Genomic DNA, 14,184 nt, shown 5'->3' on the forward strand with positions numbered 1-14,184 from the left:
GACACCTGTCAGGACTTTGCCATCTCCTGCACAGCCTGAGGGGAGCTAACAGGCCTCTTGGCAGAGGGTTAGCTGGTAAGAGCTATCTCGCCTGTGGGCCGGCACTGCCATCGTCACCGCATGCCTCACCAACCCCACGGAGCCCCTCCATCTGTCTGGTGTGTGGTGTGGTGTGTGCTGGTGATAACGGGGCCCAGGGCCCCCCCCCCCCCGCCCCCAAGCAGAAGGCTTAGTCCTGAGCCAGGCTGCAACGGGGCAGAGCAGCTGTGCTGGTGGAAGAGAAGGTGGAGGGCCAGGCGGGAGGGAGCTACCCCTGTCCTCACAGGCCCTCGCCTGTGCTGCTGGTGTCCTGGGGTGCTGGGCCTCCTCGGTCACGAACACTCTTGCCTGTGTGTGCTGGCTTTCTGTCCCTGCGGAGCTTTCTTTCTCGCCTGCCTGTCTTCTCTCGCTGTGCTGCCTGGGGCCCGAGTCCTGGCCTTCTCTGGGGTCTGGCAGGTGCTGTGGCAGCCGCTGTCTCGCGGCCCCTCCTGTGCTGCTAACCCTCTCTCTTCTCCTCCTCTGCGGCTGCCCGGGATCTCCAGCGTGCGCGGGGGCTTAAGGACGTCCTGAGGATGGCTGCGCGCTGCCTCTCCAGGGGTGGCATGAGGGGAACCAGGCCCCCAGCGCCTCTCCAGGCCTAACCCGCGGCCCGTCTGCCACCATCTGTGCCTACAGGGTCTGCCCCCCAGCCCCTCCCGCCTGTGTGCTCTCTAGGGCCCCCATGGAGGGGGGGGGGCTGGCTTCTTTGCCCTCACCCCTACTCCATGCTGGCCAGAGCCTAGAAAGCCATACACGCAGCCCTTAGCACCATGCTGTAATACTATGCTGAAACTCTCCTCCTGGCCTCCCCCTCCCCGGACTTGTGAGGTGTCAAGACTCTTCAGGAATCTTGCCTTACTGTCCCCCTAGCCCGTTCCCCCCGCCAAAAAAAAATCAGGCAGAGCCATAGTCAAGCTGAGCAGGTTTCTGCAGGAGCCAGCTCAGGTGTCCGAGACGCTGCTCAGCGAGTCTGGCGACTGTTCCAAGCACAACCAGCTTGCCAGGCCGCTCTTCCCACACCCTCCCGGCCCAGGGGGTCGGTGCTGGGAGGGAGCCTGCATCCTTTGCCCCGGGCTCTGAGGGCTCTGAGGGCTGTGCCGTACTGAGTTCCCCCCAGGACCTAAGGGAACGTGGGCCACACCTGGGAAAAGCAGTGAAGCCCAGGCCTGGGGGCTGCGAGTCCGCCCCCCTGACCTTTTCTAATCAAAATAAAGAGGCTCCTCCTCTTGCCGCACCTTTTTGGTTGTCTGGTGTCACTTTTTCCTTGGGGGTCTGTGTGTGGGGCCAGTGGGGTCTGCAGAAGAACCTCGGCTTCCCCGCAGCGGGCAGCGCTGCCCTGAGCCGGGGCCCGGAGGAAGGCGGGCAGCGCCGCGGGCAGCCTCTGCTCTGTCCGTCCCGCCTGACGGAGGCTGCCAAGCCAGCTGACCTCCGAGCTGGGAAAGGCCCAGCTTGGGCCAGGACGGAATTTAACTCCAGTTTGAGGCTCCCACCCCTCTCCCAGCCGTCAACCCTAAGTGCTGAGCCCTAATGATTGCTACCCTGTAGCAAGGGCTTGCCAAGTCCCGGCCTTTCTCACCTTAAGCTGAGGTGATGTCAGCCTTTTTTTTTCCTTTTAATTTTTATGTCAGCTCGTGGGCCGCTCGAACTCAAGCCTGGCACTCTCACTCCTCAGGGCTGGTACTCTGGCACTTGAGCCACACCTCCACTTCTGACTTTTTGCTAGCTAAGAATCTTTGGAGCTTTTCTGCTCAGGCTGGCTTCGAACTGTAATTCTCAGATCTCAGCCTCCTAAGCAGCTAGGATTACAGGTGTGAGCCACGAGGGCCGCTGATGCCAGCCTTTGTGCAGATAAGAGAGCTGAGGTTCCAGGAAGACTCAGGACTGCTCAAGGTGGCCAAGCTGGCAGAGCAGCAGATCGAGGATTGGGACCAGATCTCTGCCCCAAATCCCAGCCCTTCTGTAGCACCTTGAAACTGGAGGAAGGAGCTCTAAACTTAGAAAATGTGCTACCTACATCTGTGAGCCTAGCTATTCAGGAGGCTGAGATCTGCAGATCATGGTTCAAAGTCAGCCTGGGCAGGAAGGTCTGTGAGACTCATCTCCAATGAACCACCAGAAAACCAGAAGTGACGCTGTGGCTCAAGTGGTAGAATGCTAGACCTTGAGCTGAAGAGCTCAGGGACAGCGCCGAGGCCAAGAGTTCAAGACCCACAACTGACAAAAAGCTGGTGAGGGCCTCCATGCCAGGGCGGGAGCTGAGGCCCGTGTGCAGGAAGGGACCTGCCCAAGACCTTCGAGCACAGCAGGAATGTGCCCCTGCACCCTGACCTCATTCCATTCTCCTTCCATAAATTCCACACTACCCTAGACTGGACTGGTTTAGGAGCATTGGGATACTCCAAATAACAGTGCCTTGGAGGAAGACAAGACTGAATCACTTGAACTCACCTGGTATCCCTCCCCAAAAGCGACTGCATAGAGAGCCCTCTCCGCGGAGTAACTGGACTCTTATTCATAAAGAAGGTGCTATAATCTCTGGCCGCCTGTTTAATTCAGATATTCCAGACAGGACTTTCCTTGGCAGTTCTTTCTGGACTCTACCCAGAGTCTCTCTTGCTGCCGTCAGACTCCTGTCCTTTGATAGGTTGCTGCTTTCTCTGTATCACAACCCTTCAAAGCCTGTTGCTCTCAGCTGAGGAAGAAAGGGAGCCTAGGCCCAGGGTCCATAGGGCGGACAGAGAATCATAAGGGTGGGGAGGGGATGAGCGAGGTGAGGAAAGCCCCCTTCCTCTGCAGCCCGGCTCGGGGCTGCTGACTCAGGCAGCTGATGTAGCGCCGGGCCCTGCCGGGGCCTGCCGCCTCCTGCACGCCCGGGCCCTGGACTTGGGAAGTGGAAGCCCGGAGGCAAAGGGAGGCAACTGACACAGGAACTGAGTCAGGATCCACACGCAGGCCAGAGCCAGCTGGAGCTCTCAGGCCGCCTGGCTTCTGCAGAAGGGGTAGGGCGGAGGATGCGGGTGTGCTAAGGACCTGGAACTTTGCTGTGAACCCCCTGGCACCCCCCCCCACACACACACACACCAACAACATGCTCCCTTCTTGAATGTTGAATAGAGCAGTTCCTAATCTGCCAGGCCCGCCTTCCAGGCTCCCAGGGCTCTGGAACCTTCTGATCCCCCCAGGACTTGGGGAAACCCAGGTTGATGACAAGCAGAGGAAATCAAGGCACCTGGGCCAGAGGAGGCCACAGGAAGGTTCTAGAGGAGAGAGGCCATATGCAAATTCCCCTGTGGAGACCCCACAGCAGGGGCTGATCCCCCCACCCCCTTTCAGTTGTGGGCCTTGAACTCTGGGCCTGGGCGCTGTCCCTCAGCTCTTCAGCTCAAGGCTAGTGCTTTACCACTTGAGCCACAGTGCCACTTCTGGTTTTCTGAGTGGTTTATTGGAGATAAGAGTCTCCTGGACTTTACTGCCTGGGCTGGCTTTGAACTGCAATCTTCAAATATCAGCCTCCTGAGTAGCTAGGATTACAGGCGTGAGCCACCCCGCGCCGACAGGGGCTGATCTTTCAAGGCTGATTTTGTAGAGCTCAGCTTATCAATAATGCTGTGTGTGGTTTAGTAACAAAGCTCATCAATAATGCTGTGTGTGGTTTAGTAACGAAGTTGGTCGGGCTTATTTCACATAATATTTACTTCCCTCTTGATTCCCTCGAGCTTCCCAGGAGCTCATTTGCATCCTCCGTCGCCCCACTCTCATCGCTGTAAGCACTGAGGTTCACAAAGGTCATGACCACAGAAGCTTATAAAAAATAGAACACAGAAGCCGGGCACCAGTGGCTCACACCTGTAATCCTAGCTACTCAGGAGGCTGAGATTTGAGGATCTCGGTTCAAAGCCAGCCCGGGCAGGAAAGTCCATGAGACTCTGATCTCCAATAAACCACTAGAAAACCGGAAGTGGCGCTGTGACTCAACAGGTAGAGCTCTCGCCTTTGCAGGGACAGTGCCCAGGCCCAGAGTTCAAGCCCCACGACTAACAAAAAAAAAAAAAAATTAACTCAGAGCCCGATGTTGGTGGCTCACACCTATAATCCTAGCTACTCAGGCGTCTGAGATCTGAAGATTGCAGTTCAAAGCCAGCCCAGGCAGGAAAGTCTATGAGACTGGTTTCACCAGAAAACCAGAAGTGATGCTGTGGCTCAAGTGTAAAGCGCTCACCTTGAGCTGAAAAGCTGAGGGACAGCGTCCCGGCCCAGAGTTCAAGCCCCACAACTAACCAAAAATAATAATAATTGAACTCAGGGCTGGGCACTGGTGGCTCACGACTGCAGTCCTAGCTATTTAGGAAGTTGAGATCTGAGGATCACAATTCAAAGCCAGCCTGAGCAGAAACGTCTACAAGACTCTTATCTCCAATAAACTACTGAGAAAAAGGTGGAAGTGGCACTGTGGCTCATGTGGTAGAGCCTTGAGCACAAAGAGGTTCAGGGAGTTCAAGCCCCAGGACCAGAAATAAAAAAAAAAATCAAACTCGCCGGGTGCTGGTGGCTCACGCCTGTAATCCTAGCTACTCAGGAGGCTGAGATCTGAGGATCTCGGTTCAAAGCCAGCCCGGGCAGGAGAGACTGTGAGACTCCTATCTCCAATAAACCACCAGAAAACCGGCAGTGGCGCTGTAGCTCAAGTGGTAGAGTGCTCGCCTTGAGCTGAATTGCTGAGGGACAGCGTCTAGGCCCAGAGTTCCAGCCCCACGGCCGACCAAAAAAAAAACAAAAAACTCAGCAGTCTAATTCCAAAGATACTAGGATATTTCTGTCTCTTAATGAAAAATAGTATATATTTGCCATTCGTAATCTGGAAAGAATAAATAAAAAAGGAAAGAAAAGGTTTGGGGGTCTCACTACCTAAAGATAATCTAAGTAAATTAGTATTTTAAACCAGGCGCTGAGACTGGCTGAGATTTTTCAGGAGACTGAGGATCAGTGGTTGAAGGCAGCCCTGACAGAAATATCCATGAGAGGAGCTGGGAAGGTGGCTCAACGGTAGAGTGCTTGCCTTGCATGCATGAGGCCCTGGGTTTGATTCCTCAGCACCACATAAGCAGAAAAAGCCAGAAGTGGTGCTGTGGCTCCAGAGGTAGAGTGCTGGCCTTGGGCTGAAGAGCTGAGGACAACGCCCAGACCCAGAGTTCAGGCCCCATGACTGACAAAAAAAAAAAAAAAAAAAATCCATGCAACTTCTCTCCAATGGTAGCTCAACAGCCTTGACCAAAAAAAGCGTAGCAAGAATATGTGAGGTTCCTGAGTTGAAGCCCCAGTTCTAGTGCATGCGTGTACATGCGCGCGTGTGCACACACACACACACACAAAGTTGGTGTTTTAGTATAATTTAGTATAATTATTTTCCATCCTTTTCTGTGTCAATGCTCCAATTTGAGCCAAGCCTTCAGGAATTTGGCCTAAAATCCCATTGGCTTCCTGGGAAACCACATAGCCTAGACATGTCCCTGCTTTTTTGTTTTTTCTTGTGGTGTTAGAAATGGAACCTAGGGGCTTCTACATGCTAGGGAAAGCACTCTAGCCCTGAGCTACAACCCCAGTCCCCCACTTTTTCTTGTGGCAAACAGATGACATCTTCAGTCTTTGGGGTTCCCACCAGAATGAGTACTCAGATTTCAGAGGCCCCAGGAGAGATGCAGGCCTGTGACATGATCCTAGCTCAAGGATTAGACTGGATCCCAGAAGGGAGGTGGGGCCTCACCCTTGAGCCCCATCTGAGCTTTAGGTAGAGACAGGAGGGACCAGCAAGAATCCACCCCCACAGGCTCAGTGCCAACAGTCTTAGGTAATGCTCCTGGTGAAGCTTGAAGACAGGGCTTCAGCAACCTAGCCCTCCACCTGTGAAGCCTGCGGGGGGGAGGGGGGGCCGGGGGCAGGTGTTATACTCAGAAGGGGCAAGGAATCTTTGGGGCGACAGACTGGGGGACACTCAAGTCACTGAGCTGGAATTGCCACCCCATAAAACAAAATGGTATGTGTCATTGCTGCCTCCTTTTCCTCAGCCCTGTCTCTCCCCGGGGTTGCTAGCGTCCCCCCTGGGGGAAGCAAAGGGAGCCGGTCGGTGGCCTGCTTCCAGCCTCTGACAGAGGGCCGTCTGAGTCAGGCATGAAAGTGGGACAGCAGAGGAGCTGGGCCTCCACCCTCTGCGAGCCCTGCTGATACATGATGGCAGACAGTTTGGAGGGGGCAGGTGACCTGGTGTGGACAGCCAGAGGGTAAACCCTCAGACAAGTGGCAACAGGCCACCAACTTGAAAGGGAAAATTGTGCTGTGATGGGGAAGGTGTCCAACAAACCCACTGGGTGACTAATTACAAAGCCTGGGCTGCGGCGTCAGAGGCCGCTTCGCTTGTTAAAAGACTTCTTCATTAAGTGGCACCCTGAAAGCTGCTGCCTGTGAACTGGGGAGCTCAGGGGGGACCTTGGGAGAGGGGCCCAGGCGACAGAATGACCTTTAAGTAGACTCAGGAAGAAAACTGGGTTTCTCACTCAGATACTGGCTGGAGTTCATAGGTCAGAGGCCTCCACAAGAGAAAATCCCAATGAATGAAGTTGCAGGTAGGAAGAGGACCAGTCAGGTTGCTGCTAGCTATAAGACCTGGGGCAAACCTTAGCCCCTGTGGAGACCGTGACGTCAAAACGCTTGGAAAACGGTACCAGTTCTAGGACACCTGTGTTATCGCTCACCTGAACCAAGTGGAAAAATGTCCAGTAGACAGCCAGGGGGCTGAAGCCGTCCTTACCCCAGGAAGGACACTGAAGGAGGAGCTGATCTGAGAATCTGGGGTAGTTTCCTAATATGGGCATCTCTGTAACGTAGCCCTGAACAGCAGGGGGCAGCACAGACCCAGAAAGGTGCCTGTACAGGTGGGGCCCACGCCCCGATTTCGCCTGCTGACTGTCCTGATGACTCACCCCCCACATCCCAACCCTTTTACCTTTAAGGAAGAGCCGGAAAGGGTGTGGGGGGGGGGGGAAAGGAGGCAGGTCCTGGGCTCCAGACCCGCCCCTGTCCCACCCCACCCTTCTCTAGGCCATGCCACCCAGCCAAAAGGCAGACGGAGAGCAGGAGAGGCACAGAATCCTGCATTGGTCCAGAAGCAGCCAGTTAGTCCACGGCCTGTCTGTCTGTCTGTCACCAGAGCCATGGAGAGAGCCAGTCTGATCCAGAAGGCCAAGCTGGCAGAGCAGGCTGAACGCTATGAGGACATGGCAGCGTTCATGAAGGGCGCTGTGGAAAAGGGTGAGGAGCTCTCTTGCGAAGAGCGCAACCTGCTCTCGGTGGCCTACAAGAACGTGGTGGGTGGCCAGAGGGCTGCCTGGAGGGTCCTGTCCAGCATCGAGCAGAAGAGCAATGAGGAGGGCTCGGAAGAAAAGGGCCCTGAGGTGAAGGAGTACCGGGAGAAGGTGGAGACGGAGCTCCGGGGCGTGTGTGACACCGTGCTGGGCCTGCTGGACTCCCACCTCATCAAGGAGGCCGGGGAGGCCGAGAGCCGGGTCTTCTACCTGAAGATGAAGGGCGATTACTACCGCTACCTGGCCGAGGTGGCCACCGGTGACGACAAGAAGCGCATCATCGACTCTGCCCGGTCAGCCTACCAGGAGGCCATGGACATCAGCAAGAAGGAGATGCCGCCCACCAACCCCATCCGCCTGGGCCTGGCCCTGAACTTTTCTGTCTTCCACTATGAGATCGCCAACAGCCCCGAGGAGGCCATCTCCCTGGCCAAGACCACGTTCGACGAGGCCATGGCTGACCTGCACACCCTCAGCGAGGACTCCTACAAGGACAGCACCCTCATCATGCAGCTGCTGCGAGACAACCTGACTCTGTGGACAGCCGACAATGCAGGGGAAGAGGGCGGCGAGGCTCCCGAGGAGCCCCAGAGCTGAGTCTGCGCACCTGCCGCCGTCCACCTGCCCCGGCCCTGCCCTCCAGTCCCCAGCCTGCGGAGAGGACTAGTATGGGGCGGGACCAGGCCCTGCCCTGACCCTTCCCGAATGCTCTGCCCCAGGGAGGAGGCAGGGGGAGCCATCCAGCAGAGGCCATGGGGCAGGGATCCCACTCTTCATACAGCTGGGGGGGGGCTCCTAAACTACCGGTCAGCCTGTCCTCTGCTCTCTGCACCCCCTTCCTCCCGACCCCATCTCTGGCCCGGCCACTTCGTCCCACCCCGTGCTTTCCTCCTGTCGTGTCCCATCCCGTGGCTGGGGACTGGAGATGGGCGCGTGTGACTGAGTGGATGGAGAGGGAAAGCAGGTCTGCTGGGTGTGGCCACGCCTCCTCTCAATAAAAGCTCCCCGTGACACCCTGTCTGCTCCGGTTATTGGCCTTGGGCTGGGACTGGGCCTGTCCGGGCGACCCTGACGCGGAGTGAGGCCCTGGCCTCCCGGGGCTGGCTGCGGGCGGGACTTGGGGCCAGTGGCTCCCGGTGAGAAGTTGGGGTCCCCACCTCGCTCCGATCGGGGGGGGGGGGCGAGGCGGGCGCAATGGCGGCGCTGAGGCTCCCCAGAGCGGGGGAGCGGCGCCGCGGGCGGGACAAGCCCACGAGTCCCAGCAAGTGCTCGGATCCGAGCCGAGCCAAGTGCACGGCGCCGCCATTCAAAACCCAGCTCGAAGAGGGGACCGCCCCCCAGCGGGCGGCCCTGGGTGCGGGCAGGCGAGGAGCCGCGCAGGGCGGGTAGAACCGCGGAAGCCAGGGCGGCCTAACCCGCGGCCTGCAGGGACAAGCTGGGACCCGCGGCCGCGGCGCCCCGCCTCGAACTCACGCGGAGGCGGGGCATGGAGCGATACTGCCCAATCACAGGAGGGTGTTACTCCCGGGTGCCGCCCCCAGGGCCCGATTGTCCAATGAGGGAGTGAGCGGCGAGCGACTGGGCAGCGACTCGCTGACTGAGAGGCGGCGCTGCCACTCGCGGAGCGCCGGTGGGCGGCGCCTCCCCCGGTTTCATTCCGACAAGTTGCCGCCCGCCCGGATGTAGAGCTCAGCTCCACCGGGCGGGGTCGTGGGGCCAGCCCGGCCCTTTGAGTCACCCACTCACCTGGCGGTGGCTGGGCTGGGCTGGGCTGGCCGGCGGCCGGGTGGGCTGGGAGAAGGCCATCAGAGGCCGCGCGGCCCCCTTCCTTGCTTCTTTCCTTTTTTTTTTTGGTCGGTCGTGGGGCCTGAACTCTGGGCCTGGGCACTGTCCCTCAGCTCTTCAGCTCAAGGAGAGCACTGTACCACTTGAGCCACAGCGTCACTTCCGGTCTTCTAGTGGTTTATTGAAGATAAGATTTTCAAGGACTTTCCTGCCTGGGCTGGCTTTGAACTGTGATCCTCAGACCTCAGCCTCCTGAATAACTAGGATTACAGGCGTGACCACCAACGCAGGGCTCCTGCTGTTTCTTAAGAGGCTTGAATTAGTGTCTGCAGTAAACCAGAGTGGAAATCTGGGGCTCTGGAATGCGTGAGGTGGCCTTCAGCCTGCGAAGCCCAAGGCTCAACTTTGCTTGCCTTTGGGTCCCCCTTTGGAAAGGAGGATTAAAAAGTACCTTGGGCTGTGCCTGTAATCCTAGCTACTCAGAGGCCTAAATGGAGAGGTTCTTGGCAGACTGGAGGTCCCATCTAGGTAAAAAGTTTGCAAGATTCCATGGCAGCCAGTCTACCCGGGAGTGGTGGCTGGTGCCCTCATCCTAGCTACAAAGCCTTCCCGCTTTGTACCATTGTGGTCCAGCCAGGCTTGGGTTTCCGTTAGAAACGAAGGGGCTAGAGATGTGGCAATATATAGTAACTGCTTAGCAATCAGGAGGCCATTAGTTCAAACCCCAGTAACCACCCATGTCCCTGGAAAATGGGCAAGGGCTTCCCAGTTTCCACATGAAACCAAAAGAACTTGAGATCATTCTTCTGAGTGTGTGAAAAGAAAAAGAATTTCAGGGATCTTATGTTACATAAGGTAAAAGCGTTACCAAGAGGTTTTTTTGTGTAACAGGTTAAAGGAGAAAGAGAAACATGTCCTGCTCCTCAAGCAGGATTTTTAAAAAAATTTGGTGCCCATACTGGGGCTTGAACTCAGAGCCTGAGTGCTGTCCCTTAGCTTTATTGCTTGAGGCTGGTACTCCACCACTTGAGCCACAGCTTCACTTCCTGGCCCTTTTTATATTTATTAAAAATAACAGACTGGCTGGGAATGCGGCTTAGTGGTAGAGTGCTTGCCTAGCATGCATGAAGCCCTGGGTTTGATTCCTCAGTACCACATCAACAGAAAAAAAACTGGAAGGCCCTGAGTTCAGGGCCATTATTATTTTCATCTCTTCACCAATCTCTCCTGCCACAACAAGAAAAAAAAAATGAAAGAATACCTTCCTCTTCGAAAAGCTGTGCAGTTTGAAAAAGCAATGCCCAAAAAGGAGTCCACGCGGGCTGGGATGTAGCTCAGTGGCAAAGCGCTTGCCTAGCAAGTGCAACGTCCTGGGTTCGATCCCCAGTACCAAAAAAGAAAAGACAAAAAAATACAGTTAAAAAAACAAAAAAACAAAAACCCAAACAACAAAAAAAAAGGAGTCCACGCTCAGAATGTTAGCGGGACTGGGGATATAGCTTAGTGACCGAGCTATTGCCTAGCACCCCATTAGGCCCTGGGCTCAGCACCAAACAAAACGAAAAACAAAACAAGAAAAAAGATTGCCAATTAATCTTTCCAACATCAGCCTAGAATTTATACAGCATTTCTTTGACCAAAGCACAGCTATCAGCCCTGAGGAAAAGTTGGACCGCCAGCCTCCTAAGTTTTCTATACAAGGGTCTCAAATCTGTCACACGTAATCTAGAGGGGAAAGCTCCAGGCCTGTTCTGGTGCCTTTGAGGGTCCCCAGTTTCTTTTCTTTTTTTCCTGATGTGTTCAGTTCCAAGGTTCTAAACCCGGAGACTCTGGGCGGGCAGGCTACTCCCTTCAGTTCTGGAACTGACCTGGTTTCTCTCACCAGACAGGTTGGGTGACTTTCTCTTAATGGGGTAGGTCCTGGGAAAGAAACTTCTTTCTTGTCTCCAGGCTCTGACTTTGGCCTATTGGCTCCTGACCACTCATGATTGCCCTATATGGGGAGAAATGAACTGCCTTAATATGTTGGTGTGGAAAGACTGAAAAACAGATGCTGTGGACTGACAATCACCAAATCAGAAGTTTTTTGGGCTTCTGACCATAATGATCCTAAATCTGTCCAGCCCAGGCGGGAAAGTCCATGACACTCTTTTTTTTTTTTTTGGGGGGGGGGGTCCGGTCATGGGGCCTGAACTCTGGGCCTGGGCCGTCCCTCAGCTCTTCAGCTCAAGGCTAGCGCTCTACCACTTGAGCCACAGCGCCACTTCCGGCTTTTTTCATTTTACTGTGGTGCTGAGGAATAGAACCCAGGGCCTCAGGCATGCAAGGCAAGTGCTCTACCACTGAACCATCTTCCTAGCCTCATCCATGATACTCTTTATCTCCAATTAATCACCAAAAAAACCTAATGTGGAGCTGTGGCTCAAAGTGGGGTAGAGTGCTAGTCTTGAGTGGAAGAGCCTAACAGACAATGCCCAGGTCCTGAGTTCAAGTCTCAAGACTAACGAAAACAAAAACAACAATTAAAAAAAAAAAGAATTTAAAAAGAACTACAGGGATGGGAAGGTGGCTCAGTGGTAGAGTGCTTGCCTTACATGCATGAGGCCCTGGATTCGATTCCTCAGCACCACATATGCAGAAAAAAAAAGCTGGCCGGGTGCTGGTGGCTCACGCCTGTAATCCTAGCTACTCAGGAGGCTGAGATCTGAGGATTGAGGTTCAAAGCCAGCCCGGGCAGGAGAGACCGTAAGACTCCTATCTCCATTAAACCACCAGAAAACCGGAAGTGGCGCTGTAGCTCAAGTGGTAGAGTGCTCGCCTTGAGCTGAAGAGCTGAGGGACAGCGCCCAGGCCCAGAGTTCAAGCCCCACGACCGACAAAAAAAAAAAAAAAGAAAAGAAAAAAAAAGCTGGAAGTGGCGCTGTGGCTCAAGTGGTAGAACGCGGCTAGCCTTGAGCTGAAGAGTTGAGGGACAGCGCCCAGTCTGAGTTCAGACCCCACGACTGGACCCCCCCCCAAAAAACAACAACAACAAAAAACAACTACAGTATTCTGTGCTGTTCTGCTCCTGTTGTTTTGGACCAAGAATTAGGAACCAGGGGGACAGAACTCAAGTTGTACAGTGCAGGCCACAAGCAAAAAAGCCAAGCAAGAAGAGCACCAAAAGGCCTGCAGTTCAAGCCCCAGTTCCAGCACAAAAACAAATCACTACACAGATAAAATAAAATGTATGTTCTTTGAATATATCATCTAGCCTTTTTCTCTGTTCTCCATCTTACTCCATTCCAGTGTCCAGCAAATGGCCTTAAGTGATAAAGTAGACTGCTTTCCTGGCTCACTCAGAATTTAGTTTTCCTTAACCTAGTCGCATTCTTTCTGCCTCTAAATGCTTCACCTGCTCACAGGCCCATTCCGTCCCGAACGTCTGCTTCGCGTGGTGTGGGGAAGGCAGGTTTCTGCAGTGTACATCTCCTTTCCTAAGAGCGCCCCTATTCCCACCTACCCACTGAGTCAGCAGCCAGGAATGTCTGTGGGGGTGGCAGACAGGCATGTCACCCTGGGGTGCCAGAGGCTGATTCATCGCTCTTCTCAGCCCAGTCTTCCCCTTACAGGGCTGGGAACTAGAGCCCTTTGTCTGGAGATAAAAGGGGATCCTGGACTCTGGAAAGCATGGAGTCCTTAAATCTAGGTTTTTATCAGCTTTGAATTTAGCAAATTATGGTATTCAATATTTGCTGGAAGGGAAAGATGGAAGGAAGAGAGGGAGGAAAGAAGGAAGACACATTTTCTCCTTTTTCAGAGCAAAGGTAATCTGAAATCTTGTCTGACGATAGAGACTGACTTTTAGCTTAAAAAAAACAAAAAACAACAGATCATATGACCCCTGGGTATGACTTACAAAATTGGGGACAATCTTACTCATGTCCCAATCTTCCTTACTTGCTGTTTGACTCCACAAAGCAATGTGGACTCCACATTGCTCTAGGACTGAAATATTGGAAGAAGTTAGATTTGATGCTTCATTGACAATTTTTTTTGGGGGGGTCCAGTTGTGGGGCATGAACTCTGGGCCACGGCGCTGTCCCTGAACTCTTTAGCTCAAGGCTAGCTCTCTACCACCTGAGTCACAGCGCCACTTCTGGCTTTTTTCTGTTTATGTGGTGCTGAGGAATCGAACCCAGGGTCTCATGCATGCAAGGTAAGCACTCTACCACTAAGCCACCTTCCCAGCCCCTTACTGTGTAGTCTTGTCCAAAGCATTTTACGCAGTGCTCACCTTTATCCCACTCAGCTGGAACTCAAATCATCAGCCCAGCCCATCTTAGTCCACCTGAACCCCAGGACTTGTGGAGCTGTAGTATGTTAGCTCCTGAGCTGGAAATGTAGCACGGTGGGTTGGACGTGAAGAATATGGCTTCCCCATCCTTGGCAGGTGTGCTGTTAGGAAGGTACATGTTAACCTGGGGTCCTCCCTTCTAAGCAGGACAGGAAGAGGGTATGGCAGCCCACACCATGTTGGGTAGGGGCTCCACACCCAGGGTTAAGAGAAAAGGAAAGGGTAGGAGGCCTGTATGAGGCATCATGCTGGAATGTATCTGAAACTACTCCATCTCCCTCTCCAACTTTTTTTCTTCTTTTGTTGGTCATGGGGCTCAAACTCTGGGCCTGGGCACTGTCCCTGAGCTCTTCAGCTCAAGCCTAGCACTCTCAGACACAGTGCCACTTCTGGCTTTTCTCATGTGATGCTGTGGAATTGAACCCAGGGCCTCATGCATGTAAGGTAAGCCAAGCACTCTACCACTGAGCCACCTTCCCAGCTCCTCTCCAAGTTCTTGAGAAAGGCAGAGAATCTCTACAATCTACCTTTCCTTACTTCCTGGAGACCCTAATGGAATTAAGACTTCCTATCTGAAACCAGCTGTGGGTGAGCATTTTGCTTATTCAGATAGACTGAGTACGTACCTGC

The 14,184-nt window shown here is 54.3% G+C and overlaps 1 protein-coding gene across 1 annotated transcript; it reads left to right on the top strand.

Annotated features, from left to right (window-relative positions):
- The first annotated feature begins 7,193 nt into the window (after window positions 1–7,193).
- On the top strand, window positions 7,194–8,428 carry Sfn (stratifin). Its single transcript, XM_042688646.1, has one exon. It carries the CDS (start codon window positions 7,284–7,286, stop codon window positions 8,028–8,030), a length of 747 nt encoding a protein of 248 aa, XP_042544580.1. The 5' UTR covers window positions 7,194–7,283; the 3' UTR covers window positions 8,031–8,428.
- Window positions 8,429–14,184: the final 5,756 nt, after the last annotated feature.

Source organism: Dipodomys spectabilis, unplaced genomic scaffold, assembly GCF_019054845.1.
Source record: "Dipodomys spectabilis isolate Male_0828 unplaced genomic scaffold, ASM1905484v1 ptg000118l, whole genome shotgun sequence".
NCBI classification, from domain to species: domain Eukaryota; kingdom Metazoa; phylum Chordata; class Mammalia; order Rodentia; family Heteromyidae; genus Dipodomys; species Dipodomys spectabilis.